This window comes from Oncorhynchus mykiss, chromosome 5, assembly GCF_013265735.2.
Source record: "Oncorhynchus mykiss isolate Arlee chromosome 5, USDA_OmykA_1.1, whole genome shotgun sequence".
NCBI lineage: Eukaryota > Metazoa > Chordata > Actinopteri > Salmoniformes > Salmonidae > Oncorhynchus > Oncorhynchus mykiss.
The window spans coordinates 47261660-47278265 of NC_048569.1; the positions used below are offsets into that span (position 1 = coordinate 47261660).

At 44.8% G+C, this 16606-nt stretch overlaps 1 protein-coding gene across 5 annotated transcripts in view; it reads left to right on the plus strand.

Moving 5' to 3' along the window:
* The window catches only part of LOC110523972 (dymeclin), a 144453-nt gene that overhangs the window by 32002 nt on the left and 95845 nt on the right, over positions 1–16606 (plus strand). For all 5 annotated transcript variants that reach the window (XR_005051750.1, XM_036977713.1, XM_036977714.1 and 2 more), the window contains one exon: positions 2985–3127. Coding sequence is in view for 4 of the 5 variants with exons in the window: in XM_036977713.1 (XP_036833608.1) it covers positions 2985–3127 (143 nt within the window). In the remaining variant the exon portion in view is untranslated. The remainder of the gene's footprint in view (positions 1–2984; positions 3128–16606) is intronic.

Genomic DNA, 16606 nt, shown 5'->3' on the forward strand with positions numbered 1-16606 from the left:
CCAACGTTAAAACAAGAAAATAGGTTGGTTTCCCACAAAAACATCCAAAAACAGTATACACTTATTAATCACAGAAAGAACAGTCATCCTCTCACCTGAGTCCTGACATATTTTAATAATAGATTTTTTGTTGTTGAGAAATGTCCACAATAAATGTGTAGGTAAACAACTTGTCACGCCCTGACCTTAGAGCTTTTTATGTCTCTATTTTGGTTTGGTCAGGGTGTGATTTGGGTGGGCATTCTATGTTCCTTTTTCTATGTTTTTGTGTTTCTTTGTTTTGGCCGGGTATGGTTCTCAATCAGGGACAGCTGTCTATCGTTGTCTCTGAATGGGAACCACACTTAGGTAGCTTTTTCCCACAGGGTTTTTGTGGGTAGTTAATTTCTGTTTAGTGTTTGCACCTTACAGGACTGTTTCTATTATTCTTTGTTATTTTTGTTATAGTGTTCAGTTTTAAAAAAGAAAGCATGAACACTTACCACGCTGCGCTTTGGTCCGATGATTCCTCTTCTTCCGACGACGAATATCGTTACACAACTGTTACAGGTGAAATGGTCAATTATTAGTAATTTCATTGTTTCTGAAAATAGATGGCATAGGTCAGGAATATGTCATTTTTTATTTAACGGGTGGGTTTAATCCTGAATGCTGATTGGTTAAAACTGAATTCCAGCCGGTGTCTTTGCCGCAAGTTACCACCGGCTAAATCTATGACGTTAAAATGCCAATTTACTCTTCGCAATCCACCCTCTAATTAGCCCAGACAAGCAATTTATAAACTTGATCTCCACTATAAAAAGCATCTAGACATTATCTCACTATTCCTTTTAGACTAACATTTAGTTTTCAACAGATTTGTATAAATATTGCTGTCTGTCTCTTCGACATTTACAGCATTCTATCAATATTCAAATTCGATCTCCAGCTGTCCCATAGTAATGAACGTGTTGTGAGTCGAGACGAGACAGGCAGGCAGCGTTTCCCAAGCATTCGGGGTCATGTTTCAGCTGGCATAGTTTTTATGGATATATACAAAGAAATGTTAATTGAAAATAAGGTTCAGGAAACAAATTGCAGCTAGTTTGCGGTCTTTCCAGCTTCAGTTTTTAATGATTGTTAGCTGTTTTGTTGGCTAGCTTCTCTGAACAACAGTGTCCTGACGAGAGAGCACATTTTCTATGCCAGGCGAAATCGCGCCTCATTAGCTCATTGTTATGGATGTATCCAAATAAATGTCTCTAGAAAACAGCTTAAACAGATGCAAATGAAGTTACTTTGTAATTCTGGCTGAACTTTTTGATGTGACTAAGTTAGCCGTAGTTGGCTAGCTAGCAAGCAAGGGATAAGAACCTTGCCAGCTAGTATGGCAATGGAACATTTAGAATGAACGACTGGGTCGCGTCCATTGATACAGAACAAAAAGACTGAACAACTGGTTTGTGTCTCTAGCAATCGAACCAATAGAGCGAGCAACCAGCCGGCTTGGGTAGCAACTCTAGATTTGTGTCGGGACTATATCTTGTGGAAGGATAAATAAATTCATCAAAATAACTTTTTAATTCAAGTATTTAGATCATTATTTGAATATGTTGGTAACTCGACTTTTGTCTCAGGCCTAACAACACCCGTGCCAATATATCCTCCAAACACTGGCCTCGGGGGCATTATCACTTAAATGATGGTGATAATGTGATAACATGTAATAACATACCTGTCATGCCCATCTATTGCTAGCATGTCTACTGGGTTTCTCTGTGTCAGTAGTTGTGTGTGGCTAAAATCACTGGGAAGCCAGAAAGAAAATGCCATATTACCATCTAAGTGTTCTGATAATTGCGTTGTTTGCTCTGTAATCTGTTAGTTGATATGCCTTGCGACCGTGATCTATAGGTCTAAAGGCCGAGACAATAAGAAGACAGTTGCAGAATAAATTCAACCACACCTTTTGTTTCATCACAAAACTGGAGAGCAACCTCTGTCCATTGAAGTCCACAAAGCATATTGCATGTAACAGTTACATGACCTACAGCATGGTCAGGCAAGTTTTAATGTTTCCGACATTTTCGGACCACTAAACAACTATTGATATAGAACCACGGAGAGTTACCGCAAGTCACAAAGAAAACAGGAGCTGCTTCCACTTTTCCAGCACCATTTCAACATCATAAAATCACCTATGCGTAGTATAATACAGTGACAACTGAAAGATGCCAAAACCGATTTAGTCCATTCAACTTAAGCTAAATATGTAGCTGTCTATGGTTCTGATTTCTGTGTGTTGAACTTCCTTCTTCTCAGGGCAGGGGTACAATTAATAAATGAATGGTTGGATCAGAATCACCAATATATTAATTGACCAGTACGGAGAATTAAGTAAAACCACAAGCCCAAATAACTATCGCCATACATGGCTAATTTAGGAATGAGCTAGCCACCGGAAGAACACAACGAAATGCAACAATTCAAGTTGTTTCTCTCAATGACGCATGCTGTTGATGCGATTTGATAGGAATGATGCCAAATCCAAACTGGCTTCCCTTGACACTTTATTTTGGTGCATCAGGACCATTCACAGTTGAGCTCACTCAGTTTATCTCAACAGAGATTGGCTCTTATTTCACTTTTTTTGTCAAGGGCTCGCTGGCTTTCCTTGCATTCAATGCTACAAGCGGCAACAATTTCATACTCTTTTAGACCAGACAGCATCAGATAGATGGCTTACACATACAGAGACAGAGGGGCACTGTTGTGCTCGTTCGGATGCTTTCTCCGGTGAGACACATTCAACCTCTTGCGAATTGAATGAACATTATAAAACACAGAGAGACTAAATATACATTATTTTATGTTTTTATATTTTTTCTTGGGTACATTTTTTGGGGAAGCCTGGTTTTCCTTGGCATCCATGAATACAAGCTGCTGGCTTGTGTGTTGACTTAGTGTCACTAATTGTGTCGTTGTCTATGTCTCATCCTCCCCAGTTTGTCCCTGACCAGTCTGTTGGTGAAGACTCTGCTGTATAACTTCATCAGACAGGAGAAGTGTCCGCCTCCTGCCACACACATCTTTGAACAGCAGTCTGACAGAGGAGGCCTGCTCTACGGACTTGCCTCGGGAGTAGCAAGTAAGTAACAACAGGTGAACAGACAGACAGGCAAATTACTTATACACACACATACTGTACCAGTCAAAAGTTTGGACACACCTACTCATTCAAGGGTTTTTCTTTATTTTTACTATTTTCTACATTGTAGAATAATAGTGAAGGCATCAAAACTTTGTAATAACACATATGGAATCATGTAGGTACCAAAATGGTGTTAAACAATCCAAATATATTTTATATTTGAGATTCTTCAAAGTAGCCACCCTTTGCCTTGATGACAGCTTTGCACACTCTTGGCATTCTCTCAACCAGCTTCAACTGGAATGCTTTTCCAACAGTCTTGAAGGAGTTCCCACATACAGTATGTGACCGACCAGCTCAAATCGGTCTTATGTAGCAACATTTGAAATGTTTTTTTTTATACATTGGATAAAAGTAGACTCAGAGCTACAAAATGGTATATCATACTCTAAATCAAATCAAATCAAATGTATTTATGTAGCCCTTCATACATCAGCTGATATCTCAAAGTGCTGTACAGAAACCCAGCCTAAAACCCCAAACAGCAAGCAATGCAGGTGTAGAAGCACGATGGCTAGGAAAAACTCCCTAGAAAAGCCAAAACCTGGGAAGAAGCCTGGTTCCTCTCTAGGTTATGAGGGGTGGCCAGTCCTCTTCTGGCTGTGCCAGGTGGAGATTATAACAGAACATGGCCACGTAGTTCAAATGTTCATAAATGACCAGCATGGTCAGATAATAATAATCACAGGTAGAACAGTTGAAACTGGAGCAGCAGCACGGCCAGGTGGACTGGGGACAGCAAGGAGTCATCATGCCAGGTAGTCCTGAGGCATGGTCCTAGGGCTCAGGTCCTCCGAGAGAGAGAATTAGAGAGAGCATACTTAAATTCACACAGGACACCGGATAAGACAGGAGAAGTACTCCAGATATAACAAACTGACCCTAGCCCCCCGACACAAACTAATGCAGCATAAATACTGGAGGCTGAGACAGGAGGGGTCAGGAGACACTATGGCCCCATCCGATGATACCCAGGGCCAAACAGGAAGGATATAATATAACCCCACCCACTTTGCCAAAGCACAGCCCCCACACCACTAGAGGGATATCTTCAACCACCAACTTACCATCCTGAGACAATGGCCGAGTATAGCCCACAAAGATCTCCGCCATGGCACAACCCAAGGGGGGGACGCCAACCGAGACAGGAAGATCACATCAATGACTCAACCCACTCAAGTGACGCACCCCTCCAAGGGACGGCATGAAAGAGCACCAGTAAGCCAGTGACTCAGCCCCCGTAATAGGGTTAGAGGCAGAGAATCCCAGTGGAAAGAGGGGAACCGACCAGGCAGAGACAGCAAGGGCGGTTCGTTGCTCCAGAGCCTTTCCGTTCACCTTCACACTCCTGGGCCAGACTACACTCAATCATAGGACCTACTGAAGAGATGAGTCTTCAGTAAAGACTTAAAGGTTGAGACCGAGTTTGCGTCTCTCACATGGGTAGGTAGACCATTCCATAAAAATGGAGCTCTATAGGAGAAAGCCCTGCCTCCAGCTGTTTGCTTAGAAATTCTAGGGACAATTAAGAGGCCTGCGTCTTGTGACCATAGCGTACATGTAGGTATGTACGGCAGGACCAAATCAGAGAGAGAGGTAGTAGCAAGCCCATGTAATGCTTTGTAGGTTAGCAGTAAAACCTTCAAATCAGCCCTTGCCTTGACAGGAAGCCAGTATAGGGAGGCTAGCACTGGAGTAATATGATCAAATTTATGGGTTCTAGTCAGGATTCTAGCAGCCGTATTTAGCACTAACTGAAGTTTATTTAGTGCTTTATCCGGGTAGCCGGAAAGTAGAGCATTGCAGTAGTCTAACCTAGAAGTAACAAAAGCATGGATACATTTTTCTGCATTTTTGGACAGAAAGTTTCTGATTTTTGTAATGTTACGTAGATGGAAAAAAGCTGTCCTTGAAACAGTCTTGATATGTTCATCAAAAGAGAGATCAGGGTCCAGAGTAACGCCGAGGGCCTTCACAGTTTTATTTGAGGCGACTGTACAATCATTAAGATTCATTGTCAGATTCAACAGAAGATCTCTTTGTTTCTCGGGACCTAGAACAAGGATCTCTGTTTTGTCCGAGTTTAAAAGTAGAAAGTTTGCAGCCATCCACTTCCTTATGTCTGAAACACAGGCTTCTAGCGAGGACAATTTTGGGGCTTCACCATGTTTCATGGAAATGTACAGCTGTGTGTCATCCGCATAGCAGTGAAAGTTAACATTATGTTTTCGAATGACATCCCCAAGAGGAAAAATGTATAGTGAAAACAATAGTGGTCCTAAAACGGAACCTTGAGGAACACCAACATTTACAGTTGATTTGTCAGAGGACAAACCATTCACAGAGACAAACTGATATCTTTCCGACAGATAAGATCTAAACCAGGCCAGAACTTGTCCGTGTAGACCAATTTGGGTTTCCAATCTCTCCAAAAGAATGTGGTGATCGATGGTATCAAAAGCAGCACTAAGTTATAGGAGCATGAGGACAGATGCAGAGCCTCGGTCTGATGCCATTAAAAGGTCATTTACCACCTTCACACGTGCAGTCGCAGTGCTATGATGGGGTCTAAAACCAGACTGAAGCATTTCGTATACATTGTTTGTCTTCAGGAAGGCAGTGAGTTGCTGCGCAACAGCCTTTTCCAAAATATTTGAGAGGAATGGAAGATTCGATATAGGGCGATTCGTTTTTTATATTTTCTGGGTCAAGGTTTGGCTTTTTCAAGAGAGGCTTTATTACTGCCACTTTTAGTGAGTTTGGTACACATCCGGTGGATAGAGAGCCGTTTATTATGTTCAACATAGGAGGGCCAAGTACAGGAAGCAGCTCTTTCAGTAGTTTAGTTGGAATAGGGTCCAGTATGCAGCTTGAAGGTTTTAGAGGCCATGATTATTTTCATCATTGTATCAAGAGATTTAGTACTAAAACACTTGTGTCTCTCTTGATCCTAGGTCCTGGCAGAGTTGTGCAGACTCAGGACAACTGAGCTTTGAAGGAATACGCAGATTTAAAGAGGAGTACGTAATTTGCTTTCTAATAATCATGATCTTTTCCTCAAAGAAGTTCATTAATTTATTACTGCTGAAGTGAAAACCATCCTCTCTTGGGGAATGCTGCTTTTTATGTTAGCTTTGCGACAGTATCAAAAATAAATTAAGGATTGTTCTTATTTTCCTCAATTAAGTTGGAAAAATAGAATGATCGAGCAGCAGTAAGGGCTCTTCGATACTGCACGGTACTGTCTTTCCAAGCTAGTCGGAAGATTTCCAGTTTGCTGTGGCGCCATTTCCGTTCCAATTTTCTGGAAGCTTGCTTCAGATCTCGGGTATTTTCTGTATACCAGGGAGCTAGTTTCTTATGAGAAATGTTTTTAGGGGTGCAACTGCATCTAGGGTATTGCGCAAGGTTAAATTGAGTTCCTCAGTTAGGTGGTTAACAGAGTTTTGTCCTCTGACGTCCTTGGGTAGACAGAGGGAGTCTGGAAGGGCATCAAGGAATCTTTGTGTTGTCTGTGAATTTATAGCATGGCTTTTGATGCTCCTTGGTTGGGGTCTGAGCAGATTATTTGTTGCAATTGCAAACGTAATAAAATGGTGGTCCGATAGTCCAGGATTATGAGTAAAAACATTAAGATCCACAACATTTATTCCATGGGACAAAACTAGGTCCAGAGTATGACTGTGACAGTGAGTAGGTCCAGAGACATGTTGGACAAAACCCACTCGATGATGTCGAGTCGATGATGGCTCCGAAAGCCTTTTGGAGTGGGTCTGTGGACTTTTCCATGTGAATATTAGTCACCAAAAATTTGAATATTATCTGCTATGACTACAAGGTCCAATAGGAATTCAGGGAACTCAATGAGGAATGATGTATATGGCCCAGGAGGCCTGTAAACAGTAGCTATACAAAGTGATGGAGTAGGCTGCATAGATTTCATGACTAGAAGCTCAAAAGATGAAAACGTCATTTTTTTGGGGGGGGGGGGGGGGGGGGGGGCAAATTGAAATTTGCTATCATAAATGTTAGCAACACCTCCGCCTTTGCGGGATGCACGGGGGATATGGTCACTAGTGTAACCAGGAGTTGAGGCCTCATTTAACACAGTAAATGCATCAGGTTTAAGCCATGTTTCAGTCAGGCCAATCACATCAAGATTATGATCAGTGATTAGTTCATTGACTATAATTGCCTTTGAAGTAAGGGATCTAACATTAAGTAGCCCTATTTTGAGATGTGAGGTGTCACAATCTCTTTCAATAATGACAGGAATGGAGGAGGTCTTTATCTTAGTGAGATTGCTGAGGCGAACACCGCCATGTTTAGTTTTGCCCAACCCAGGTCGAGGCACAGACACGGTCTCAATGGGGATAGCTGAGCTGACCACTGATTGTGCTAGTGGCAGACTCCCACTAAGCTGGCAGGCTTGCTAACAGCCTACTGCCTTGCCTGTACCCTATTTCATTGTGGAGCTAGAGGAGTTAGAGCCCTGTCTATGTTGATAGATAAGATGAGAGCACCCCTCCAGCTAGGATGGAGTCCGTCACTCCTCAGCAGGTCAGGCTTGGTCCTGTTTGTGGGTGAGTCCCAGAAAGAGGGCCAATTATCTACAAATTCTATCTTTTGGGAGGGACAGAAAACAGTTCTCAACCAGCAATTGAGTTGTGAGACTCTGCTGTAGAGCTCATCACTCCCCCTAACTGGGAGGGGGCTAGAGACAATTACTCGATGCCGACACATCTTTCTAGCTGATTTACACACTGAAGCTATGTTGTGCTTGGTGACCTCTGACTGTTTCATCCTAACATCGTTGGTGCCAACGTGGATAACAATATCTCTAAACTCTCTACACTCGCCAGTTTTAGCTTTAGCCGGCACCATCTTTAGCCGGCACTGTCTCAGACCCCGTAACGGGAGGAGTAGAGACAAGAGAAGGCTCGGCCTCAGACTCCGACTCGCTGCTTAATGGGGAAAATCGGTTAAACGTTTCTGTCGGCTGAATGAGCGACACCGGTTGAGCATTCCTACAGCATTTCCTTCCAGAAACCATGAGAAAGTTGTCCAGCTAACGTTACTATCTGTACTTACTGGTGGCACAGACGCTGTTTCATCCTTTCCTACACTGAAATTACCCTTGCCTTACGATTGCGTCTAAAGCTGGGCTTGCAGCACAGCTATCCTCGCCGTAAGGCGATCGTTCTCCTGTATATTATGAGTACAGCGACTGCAATTAGAAGGCATCATGTTAATGTTACTACTTAGCTTCGGCTGTTGGAGGTCCTGATGAACCACGTCCAGATAAAGTGTCTGGAGTGAAAAAGTTGAATGGGAAAACAAGTTGAGTGAGGGAAAAATCTAAAATATAAACGGCAATTAAAAAGTAAAAACCGTAAAGTTGTCAGGCAGCAAAGTAAGGTGGGCAACAAAACGCACAGCAACACTTAAACAAGTCTGCAAGTTGTGACCGGAAAAGTGCTTCGAGCCGCTGCGCTGCCACGGTGATTAGTGAGCTGCTAAAACCTCTGTGCTCCCTTTCCCCCACTACAGTATGGGAACATTGGGAAAGTAACACCTCACTGAACATTACTCGGCCTAGCAGAGCTGGTTAGGCTGTTATGTTATCCAGAGCGTTGGTGACAGATTGTCCGTTTGTAAATTCAGAGTGTTTCGTGTTCAGAGCGCACACTGGACGCTCTGGCCGATGAGTAGTGTTGATCCGAATGTTCTGACCTCACATCGGCAGTCAAGCACCCAAGCTAACTGGCTAACATTGGCTAGCTAGCAAGCTACTTCCAGACACAAATGAGCGATCACACCACTCTGACCATTTTACTCGCCCTCACGGAGCTGGTTAGGCTGTTTTCCTGTTATCCAGAGCGTTGGTGACTGTAACTGCGCTGCTGGCAACAATTTAATTACGCTATTTTGCTGATGTTTACTGTCACCGGCCATATTCAACATTTGTTGAGCGCTCGGAAATGAATCAGTTTATTCTGTGCTCTGGCACACTCGGACGAGAGTGCTCTGAAATAGGTGGCCAGACTGAATTTACGACCACACCTGAAATGGTTACTTGCATAGTGGAGTCTTTTGTTAAGACATGTAGCTAGCTACTTAGGTAAACAATGAACCATAATCCCAACTCATAACGTTACTACCCTGCATGAATCTGCAGGTAGCTAACCAGCCAGGCTGGATAACAGCTAGATAACATTAGGCTATAGCTAGCCAAGCAAATAGCTCTGAGATACAAATAATAATATCATATGTTAGATAGCTAGCTGGCTAATATTGTACCTGGTTGGTTAGTTACCTGCAGATTCATGCAGGGTAGTAACGTCATGAGTTGGGATTATGGCTCATTGTTTACCAGGCTGGCTAGCTAGCTAGCTAGCTACAGTTGAAGTTGGAAGTTTACATACACCTTAGCCAAATACTATGAAACTCAGTTTTTCACAATTCCTGACATTTAATATTAAAAATCCCCTGTCTTAGATCAGTTGAGATCACCACTTTATTTTAAGAATGTGAAATGTCAGAATAATGTTAGAGTGATTTATTTCAGCTTTTATTTATTTCGTCACATTCCCAGTGGGTCAGAAGTTGACATACACTCCATTAGTATTTGGTAGCATTGCCTTGAAATTGTTCAACTTGGGTCAAACGTTTCGGGTAGCCTTCCACAAGCGTCCCACAATAAGTTGGGTGAATTTTGGCCCATTCCTCCTGACAGAGCTGGTGTAACTGAATCAGGTTTGTAGGCCTCCTTGCTCGCACATGCTTTTTCACTTCTGCCCACAAATTCTCTATGGGATTGAGGTCAGGGCTTTGTGATGGCCACTCCAATACCTTGACTTTGTTGTCCTTAAGCCATTTTACCACAACTTTGGAAGTATGCTTGGGGTCATTGTCCATTTGGAAGACCCATTTGCGACCAAGCTTTAACTTCCTGACTGATGTCTTGAGATGTTGCTTCAATATATCCACATAATTTTCCAACCTCATAATGCCATCTATTTTGTGAAGTGCACCAGTCCGTCCTGCAGCAAAGCACCCCAACAACATGATGCTGCCACCCACGTGCTTCACGGTTGGGATGGTGTTCTTCGGCTTGCAAGCCTCCCCTTTTTTCTTCCAAACATAACAATGGTCATTATGGCCAAACAGTTATGTCTTTGTTTCATCAGACCAGAGGTCATTTCTCCAAAAAGTACAATCTTTGTCCCCATGTGCATTTGCAAACCGCAGTCTGGCTTTTTTATTGCGGTTTTGGAGCAGTGGCTTCTTCTTTGCTGAGTGGCCTTTCAGGTTATGTCGATATAGGACTTGTTTCACTGTGGATATAGATATTTTTGTACCGGTTTCCTGCAGCATCTTCACAAGGTCCTTTGATGTTGTTCTGGGATTGATTTGCATTTTTCGCACCAAAGTACGTTCATCTCTAGGAGACAGAACGCGTCTCCTTCCTGAGCGGTATGACGGCTGCGTGGTCCCATGGTGTTTATACTTCCGTATTATTGTTTGTACAGATGAACGTGGTACCTTCAGGCGTTTGGAAATTGCTCCCAAGGATGAACCAGACTTGTGGAGGTCTACATTTTTTTTTCTGAGGTCTTGGCTGATTTCTTTTGATTTTCCCTTGATGTCAAGCAAAGAGGCACTGAGTTTGAAGGTATGCCTTGAAATACATCCACAGGTACACCTCCAATTGACTCAAATGATGTCAATTAGCCTATCAGAAGCTTCTTAAGCCATGACATCATTTTCTGGAATTTTCCAAGCTGTTTAAAGGCACAGTCAATTTAGTGTATGTAAACTTCTGACCCACTGGAATTGTGATACAGTGAATTATAAGTGAAATAATCTGTCTAAAATAATTGTGTCATGCACAAAGTAGATGTCCTAACTGTCTTGTCAAAACTATAGTTTGTTAACAAGAAATTTGTGGAGTGGTTGAAAAACGAGTTTTAATGATTCCAACCTAAGTGTATGTAAACTTCCGACTTCAACTGTACATGTGTAACGTTTTTTTTGTATGTGAAGGAGAGTCGGACCAAAATGCAGCGTGTAGATTGCGATCCATGTTTAATGAACGAACGTAAAACACGAATCAATAACAAACACTACAAAACAAAGAACTTAACGAAAAAAACGAAACAGCCTATACTTGTGTAAACTAACACTGAGACAGGGACAACGAAACATAGGACAATCACCCACACCCACACAGTGAAACCCAGGCTACCCAAATATGGTTCCCAATCAGAGACAATGACTAACACCTGCCTCTGATTGAGAACCATATCAGGCCAGACATAGAAATAGACAAACAAGACATCCAACATAGAATGCCCACCCAGCTCACGTCCTGACCAACACTAAAACAAGGAAAACACACACAAACGATGGTCAGAACGTGACAGTACCCCCCCTCCAAGGTGCGGACTCCGGATGCACAACCTAAACCTATAGGGGAGGGTGTGGGTGGGCGGGCATCTGTCCGCGGTGGCGGCTCTGGCGCTGGACGTGGACCCCACTCCATAATAGTCTTAGTCCACCTCCTTAGCGTCCCTAGATAGGTTACCCTCCTTAATGACAGCTCGGGACAGAGGGGCAGCTCGGGACAGAGGGGCAGCTCGGGACAGAGGGGCAGCTCGGGACAGAGGGGCAGCTCGGGACACAGCTCGGGACAGAGGGGCAGCTCGGGACAGAGGGGCAGCTCGGGACAGAGGGGCAGCTCGGGACAGAGGGGCAGCTCGGGACAGAGGGGCAGCTCGGGACAGAGGTAGCTCGGGACTGAGGGGTAGCTCAGCACTGAGAGGAAGCTCAGGACTGAGAGGAAGCTCAGCACTGAGAGGAAGCTCAGCACTGAGAGGAAGCCCAGGCAGGTAGTTGGATCTGGAAGAGTCTGGTTGACTGGCAGATCTGGAAGAGTCTGGTTGACTGGCAGATCTGGAAGAGTGGTTGACTGGCAGATCTGGAAGAGTGGTTGACTGGCAGATCTGGAAGAGTCTGGTTGACTGGCAGATCTGGAAGAGTCTGGTTGACTGGCAGATCTGGAAGAGTCTGGTTGACTGGCAGATCTGGAAGAGTCTGGTTGACTGGCAGATCTGGAAGAGTCTGGTTGACTGGCAGTTCTGGCTGCTCCATGCTGACTGGCTGCTCTGGCTGCTCCATGCTGACTGGCTGCTCAATGCTGACTGGCAGCTCTGGCTGCTCCATGCTGACTGGCTGCTCTGGCTGCTCCATGCTGATTGGCTGCTCCATGTTGACTGGCGGCTCTGGCTGCTCCATGCTGACTGGCGGCCCTGGCTGCTCCATGCTGACTGGCGGCTCTGGCTGCTCCATGCTGACTGGCGGCCCTGGCTGCTCCATGCTGACTGGCAGCTCTGGCGGCTCCTTGCAGACTGCCAGCTCTGGCGGCTCCTTGCAGACTGGCAGCTCTGGCGGCTCCTTGCAGACTGGCAGCTTTGGCGGCATCCTGCAGACTGGCAGCTCTGGCGGCTCCTTGCAGACTGGCAGCTTTGGCGGCATCCTGCAGACTGGCAGCTCTGGCGGCTCCTTTCAGACTGGCAGCTTTGGCGGCATCCTGCAGACTGGCAGCTCTGGCGGCTCCTTGCAGACTGGCAGCTCCTTGCAGACTGGCAGCTCTATGCACACTGGCAGCTCATTGCCCACTGGCAGCTCCTTGCAGACTGGCAGCTCCTTGCAGACTGGCAGTTCTGAACAGGCGGGAGACTCCGGCAGCGCTGAAGAGGAGGAAGGCTCTGGCAGCACTGAACAGGCGACACGCACTGTAGGCCTGATGCGTGGTGCTGGCACTGGTGGTACTCGGCCGAGGACACGCACAGGAAGCCTGGTGCGGGGAGCTGCTACCGGAGGGCTGGGGTGTGCAGGTGGTACTGGGTAGACCGGACCGTGCAGGCGCACTGGAGCTCTTGAGCACCGAGCCTGCCCAACCTTACCTGGTTGAATGCTCTCGGTCGCCCTGCCAGTGCGGCGAGGTGGAATAGCCCGCACTGGGCTATGCAGGCGAACCGGAGAAACCGAGCGCAAGGCTGGTGCCATGTAAGCCGGTCCAAGGAGACGCACTGGAGACCAGCTGCGTAGAACCGGCTTCATGGCATTTGGCTCGACGCTCAATCTAGCCCGGCCGATACGCGGAGCTGGAATATACCGCACCGGGCTATGCACCCGCAATGGGGACACCGTGCGCACCACTGCATAACACGGTGCATGCCCGGTCTCTCTAGCCCCCCGGTAAGCACAGGGAGTTTGCGCAGGTCTCCTACCTGGCGTAGCCATACTCCCTGTTAGCCCCCCCCCCCCCCCCAATACATTTTTGGGGCTGACTCTCGGGCTTCCGTCCGCGCCGCCGTGCTTGCTTTGCCAACTCCATTCTCCGATAACCTTCCGCGCACTGCTCCATCGAATCCCAGGCGGGCTCCGGCACTCTCCCTGGGTCGACCGCCCACCTGTCTATCTCCTCCCAAGAAGTATAGTCCATGCTGTCCTCCTCTTTGGGCTGCTCCTGTTGCCTCTTCTCCTGCTGCACCTTTGGGTGGCTACACTCCCCTGGTTTAGCCCAGGGTCCTCTCCCGTCGAGGATTTCCTCCCATGTCCAGAAATCCTTATTGCGCATCTCCTCTTTGGGCTGCTCCTGCCTGTTGACACGCTGCTTGGTCCTTTTGTGGTGGGTGATTCTGTAACGGTTTTCTGTATGTGAAGGAGAGTCGGACCAAAATGCAGCGTGTAGATTGCGATCCATGTTTAATGAACGAACGTAAAACACGAATCAATAACAAACACTACAAAACAAAGAACTTAACGAAAAAAACGAAACAGCCTATACTTGTGTAAACTAACACTGAGACAGGGACAACAACACATAGGACAATCACCCACACAGTGAAACCCAGGCTACCTAAATATGGTTCCCAATCAGAGACAATGACTAACACCTGCCTCTGATTGAGAACCATATCAGGCCAGACATAGAAATAGACAAACAAGACATCCAACATAGAATGCCCACCCAGCTCACGTCCTGACCAACACTAAAACAAGGAAAACACACACGAACGATGGTCAGAACGTGACAACATGTCTTAACAAAAGACTCCACTATCCAAGTTACCATTTCAGGTGCGGTCGTATTATCAGCTAACGTTAGCTAGCTAGCTAACAGTAACCTTTTACTTGAAATGAAACCACTTTCTGTCAAAATTAGATATGTGTAATCTCTGAAAATGTAACTATCTTACCAGTATACATCATTCATGGATCGACACGTCTCCTGTCGGATGCCATGGTTGCTCTTAGTTTTAAGATGTAATCCGGAGACAGATATTTTTTTCCACCTCCCCTAGCTATCATACTCGAATTCCACTGATTACAAAACTCGGAAAGTGGAGAGCAACACTTATGCAGTTTTTCTACACAATGCGTAAAAAAAACAAAGCAGCGTTAGACAGGATTACAAAGACATACTGACCAACTCAAATAGACAGAAGCGCGCATTTTATATAAAAAAAATAGTTTACTTTCAAACGTTTTGCCTATGAAGTAGTGACCCGCGACATATGCCTAGTTTCCTGAAACGGGTCACATATGCTGAGCACCCGTTGACTGCTTTTCCTTCACTCTGCGGTCCAACTCATCCCAAACCATCTCAATTGGGTTGAGGTCCGGTGATTGTGGAGTCCAGGTCATCTGATGTAGCACTCCATCACTCTCCTTCTTGGTCAAATAGTCCTTAAACAGGTTGGAGGTGTGTTGGATCATTGTCCTGTTGAAAAACAAATGATAGCCCACTAAGCGCAAACCAGATACGATGACGTATCACTGCAGAATGCTGTGGTAGCCATGCTGGTTAAGTGTGTCTTGAATTCTAAATAAATCACCAGCAAAGCACCCCCACACCATCACACATCCTGCACCATGCCTCCTCCTTGGAGGGGGAAAAAAACCTAACATTTCGACTCATGAGACCAATGGTCAGATTTCCACTGGTCTAATGTCCATTGCTTGTGTTTCTTGGCCCAAGCAAGTCTCTTCTTCTTATTGGTGTAATTTGGTAGTGGTTTATTTGCAGCAATTCGACCACGAAGGCCTGATTCATGCAGACTCCTCTGAACAGTTGATGTTGAGATGTGTCTGTTACTTGAACTCTGAAGCACTTATTTGGGCTGCCCTTGACTGACCTTCATGTCTTAAAGTAATTATGTACTATCGTTTCTCTTTTGCTTATTTGAGCTGTTCTTGCCATAATATGGACTTGGTATTTTACCAAATAGGGCCATCTTCTGTCTACCATCCCTACCTTGTCACAACACAACTGATTGGCTCAAACGCATTAAGAAGGAAAGAAATTCCACAAATTAACTTTTTACAAGGCACACTTGTTAATTGAATTGCATTCCAGGTGACTACCTCATGACGCTGGTTGAGAGAATGCCAAGAGTGTGCAAAGCTGTCAACATTGAAGAACCTAAAATATAAAATATTTTGATTTGTTTTACACTTTTTTGGTTACTACATGATTCCATATGTGTTATTTCGTTGTTTTGATGTCTTCACTATTATTATACGATGTAGAAAATAGTAAAAATAAAGAAAAACTCTTGAGTAGGTGTCCACACTTTTGACTGGTACTGTGTATACACACACACACACACACACACACACACACACTGATATTTGATGTGATGTTGTATTACCTGGGTCTGTACAAGCAATTATAAGTAGATCTGAGAGCGCCAGGAAATGACATTATCTAAAAAAGCCCAGTTTACGGCCTTAGATTTTTATACTTTGCCTCGTCTCGTCTGAACAGAAGTCGCGTAAATCACAGGATTAGTTTTACATCCCATCATTTCAACATTTAAAATGTAATTGTACTGAAGTAAGCCAAGACTCTCTTAGACATATTAGTAGAGGACAGACAGCGCCGGCATGACTGTACTGAATCTGTGTCTCCATCATCCAGAGAGTGCAAGGATGCATTTCATTTTAATGAACAGCCCCGAGACTCTGTCAGACTCTGTTGCCTGTTTTACTTCCTGATTTTCCAGGAACAGACCAAAACAGTGATGTCAGACCTCTCGTCTCTCTCTGGATCTATTTATCCTCTTTGGTCGGAATCTGAGTGGGCACTTCGTGTTGAAATTATTGATGTTCCAAAAATGACACTGCAATGGTATTTTGTATCAATTTCCAATCATAGCCAGTAGTCACTAATGAATAAGGGGTATTTTGTGCATTGAATAACTACACGCCATAACTCCCCTACAGGGACTCCTTCCCTATGTGTAAGGTATTGTCCGACTGTTCCCCAAAATCATTGTCATTGCGATAGTCTGCCATTCTAAACACTACCCACACACACAGGAGTTGGGGTTGCTAGGGAAACCA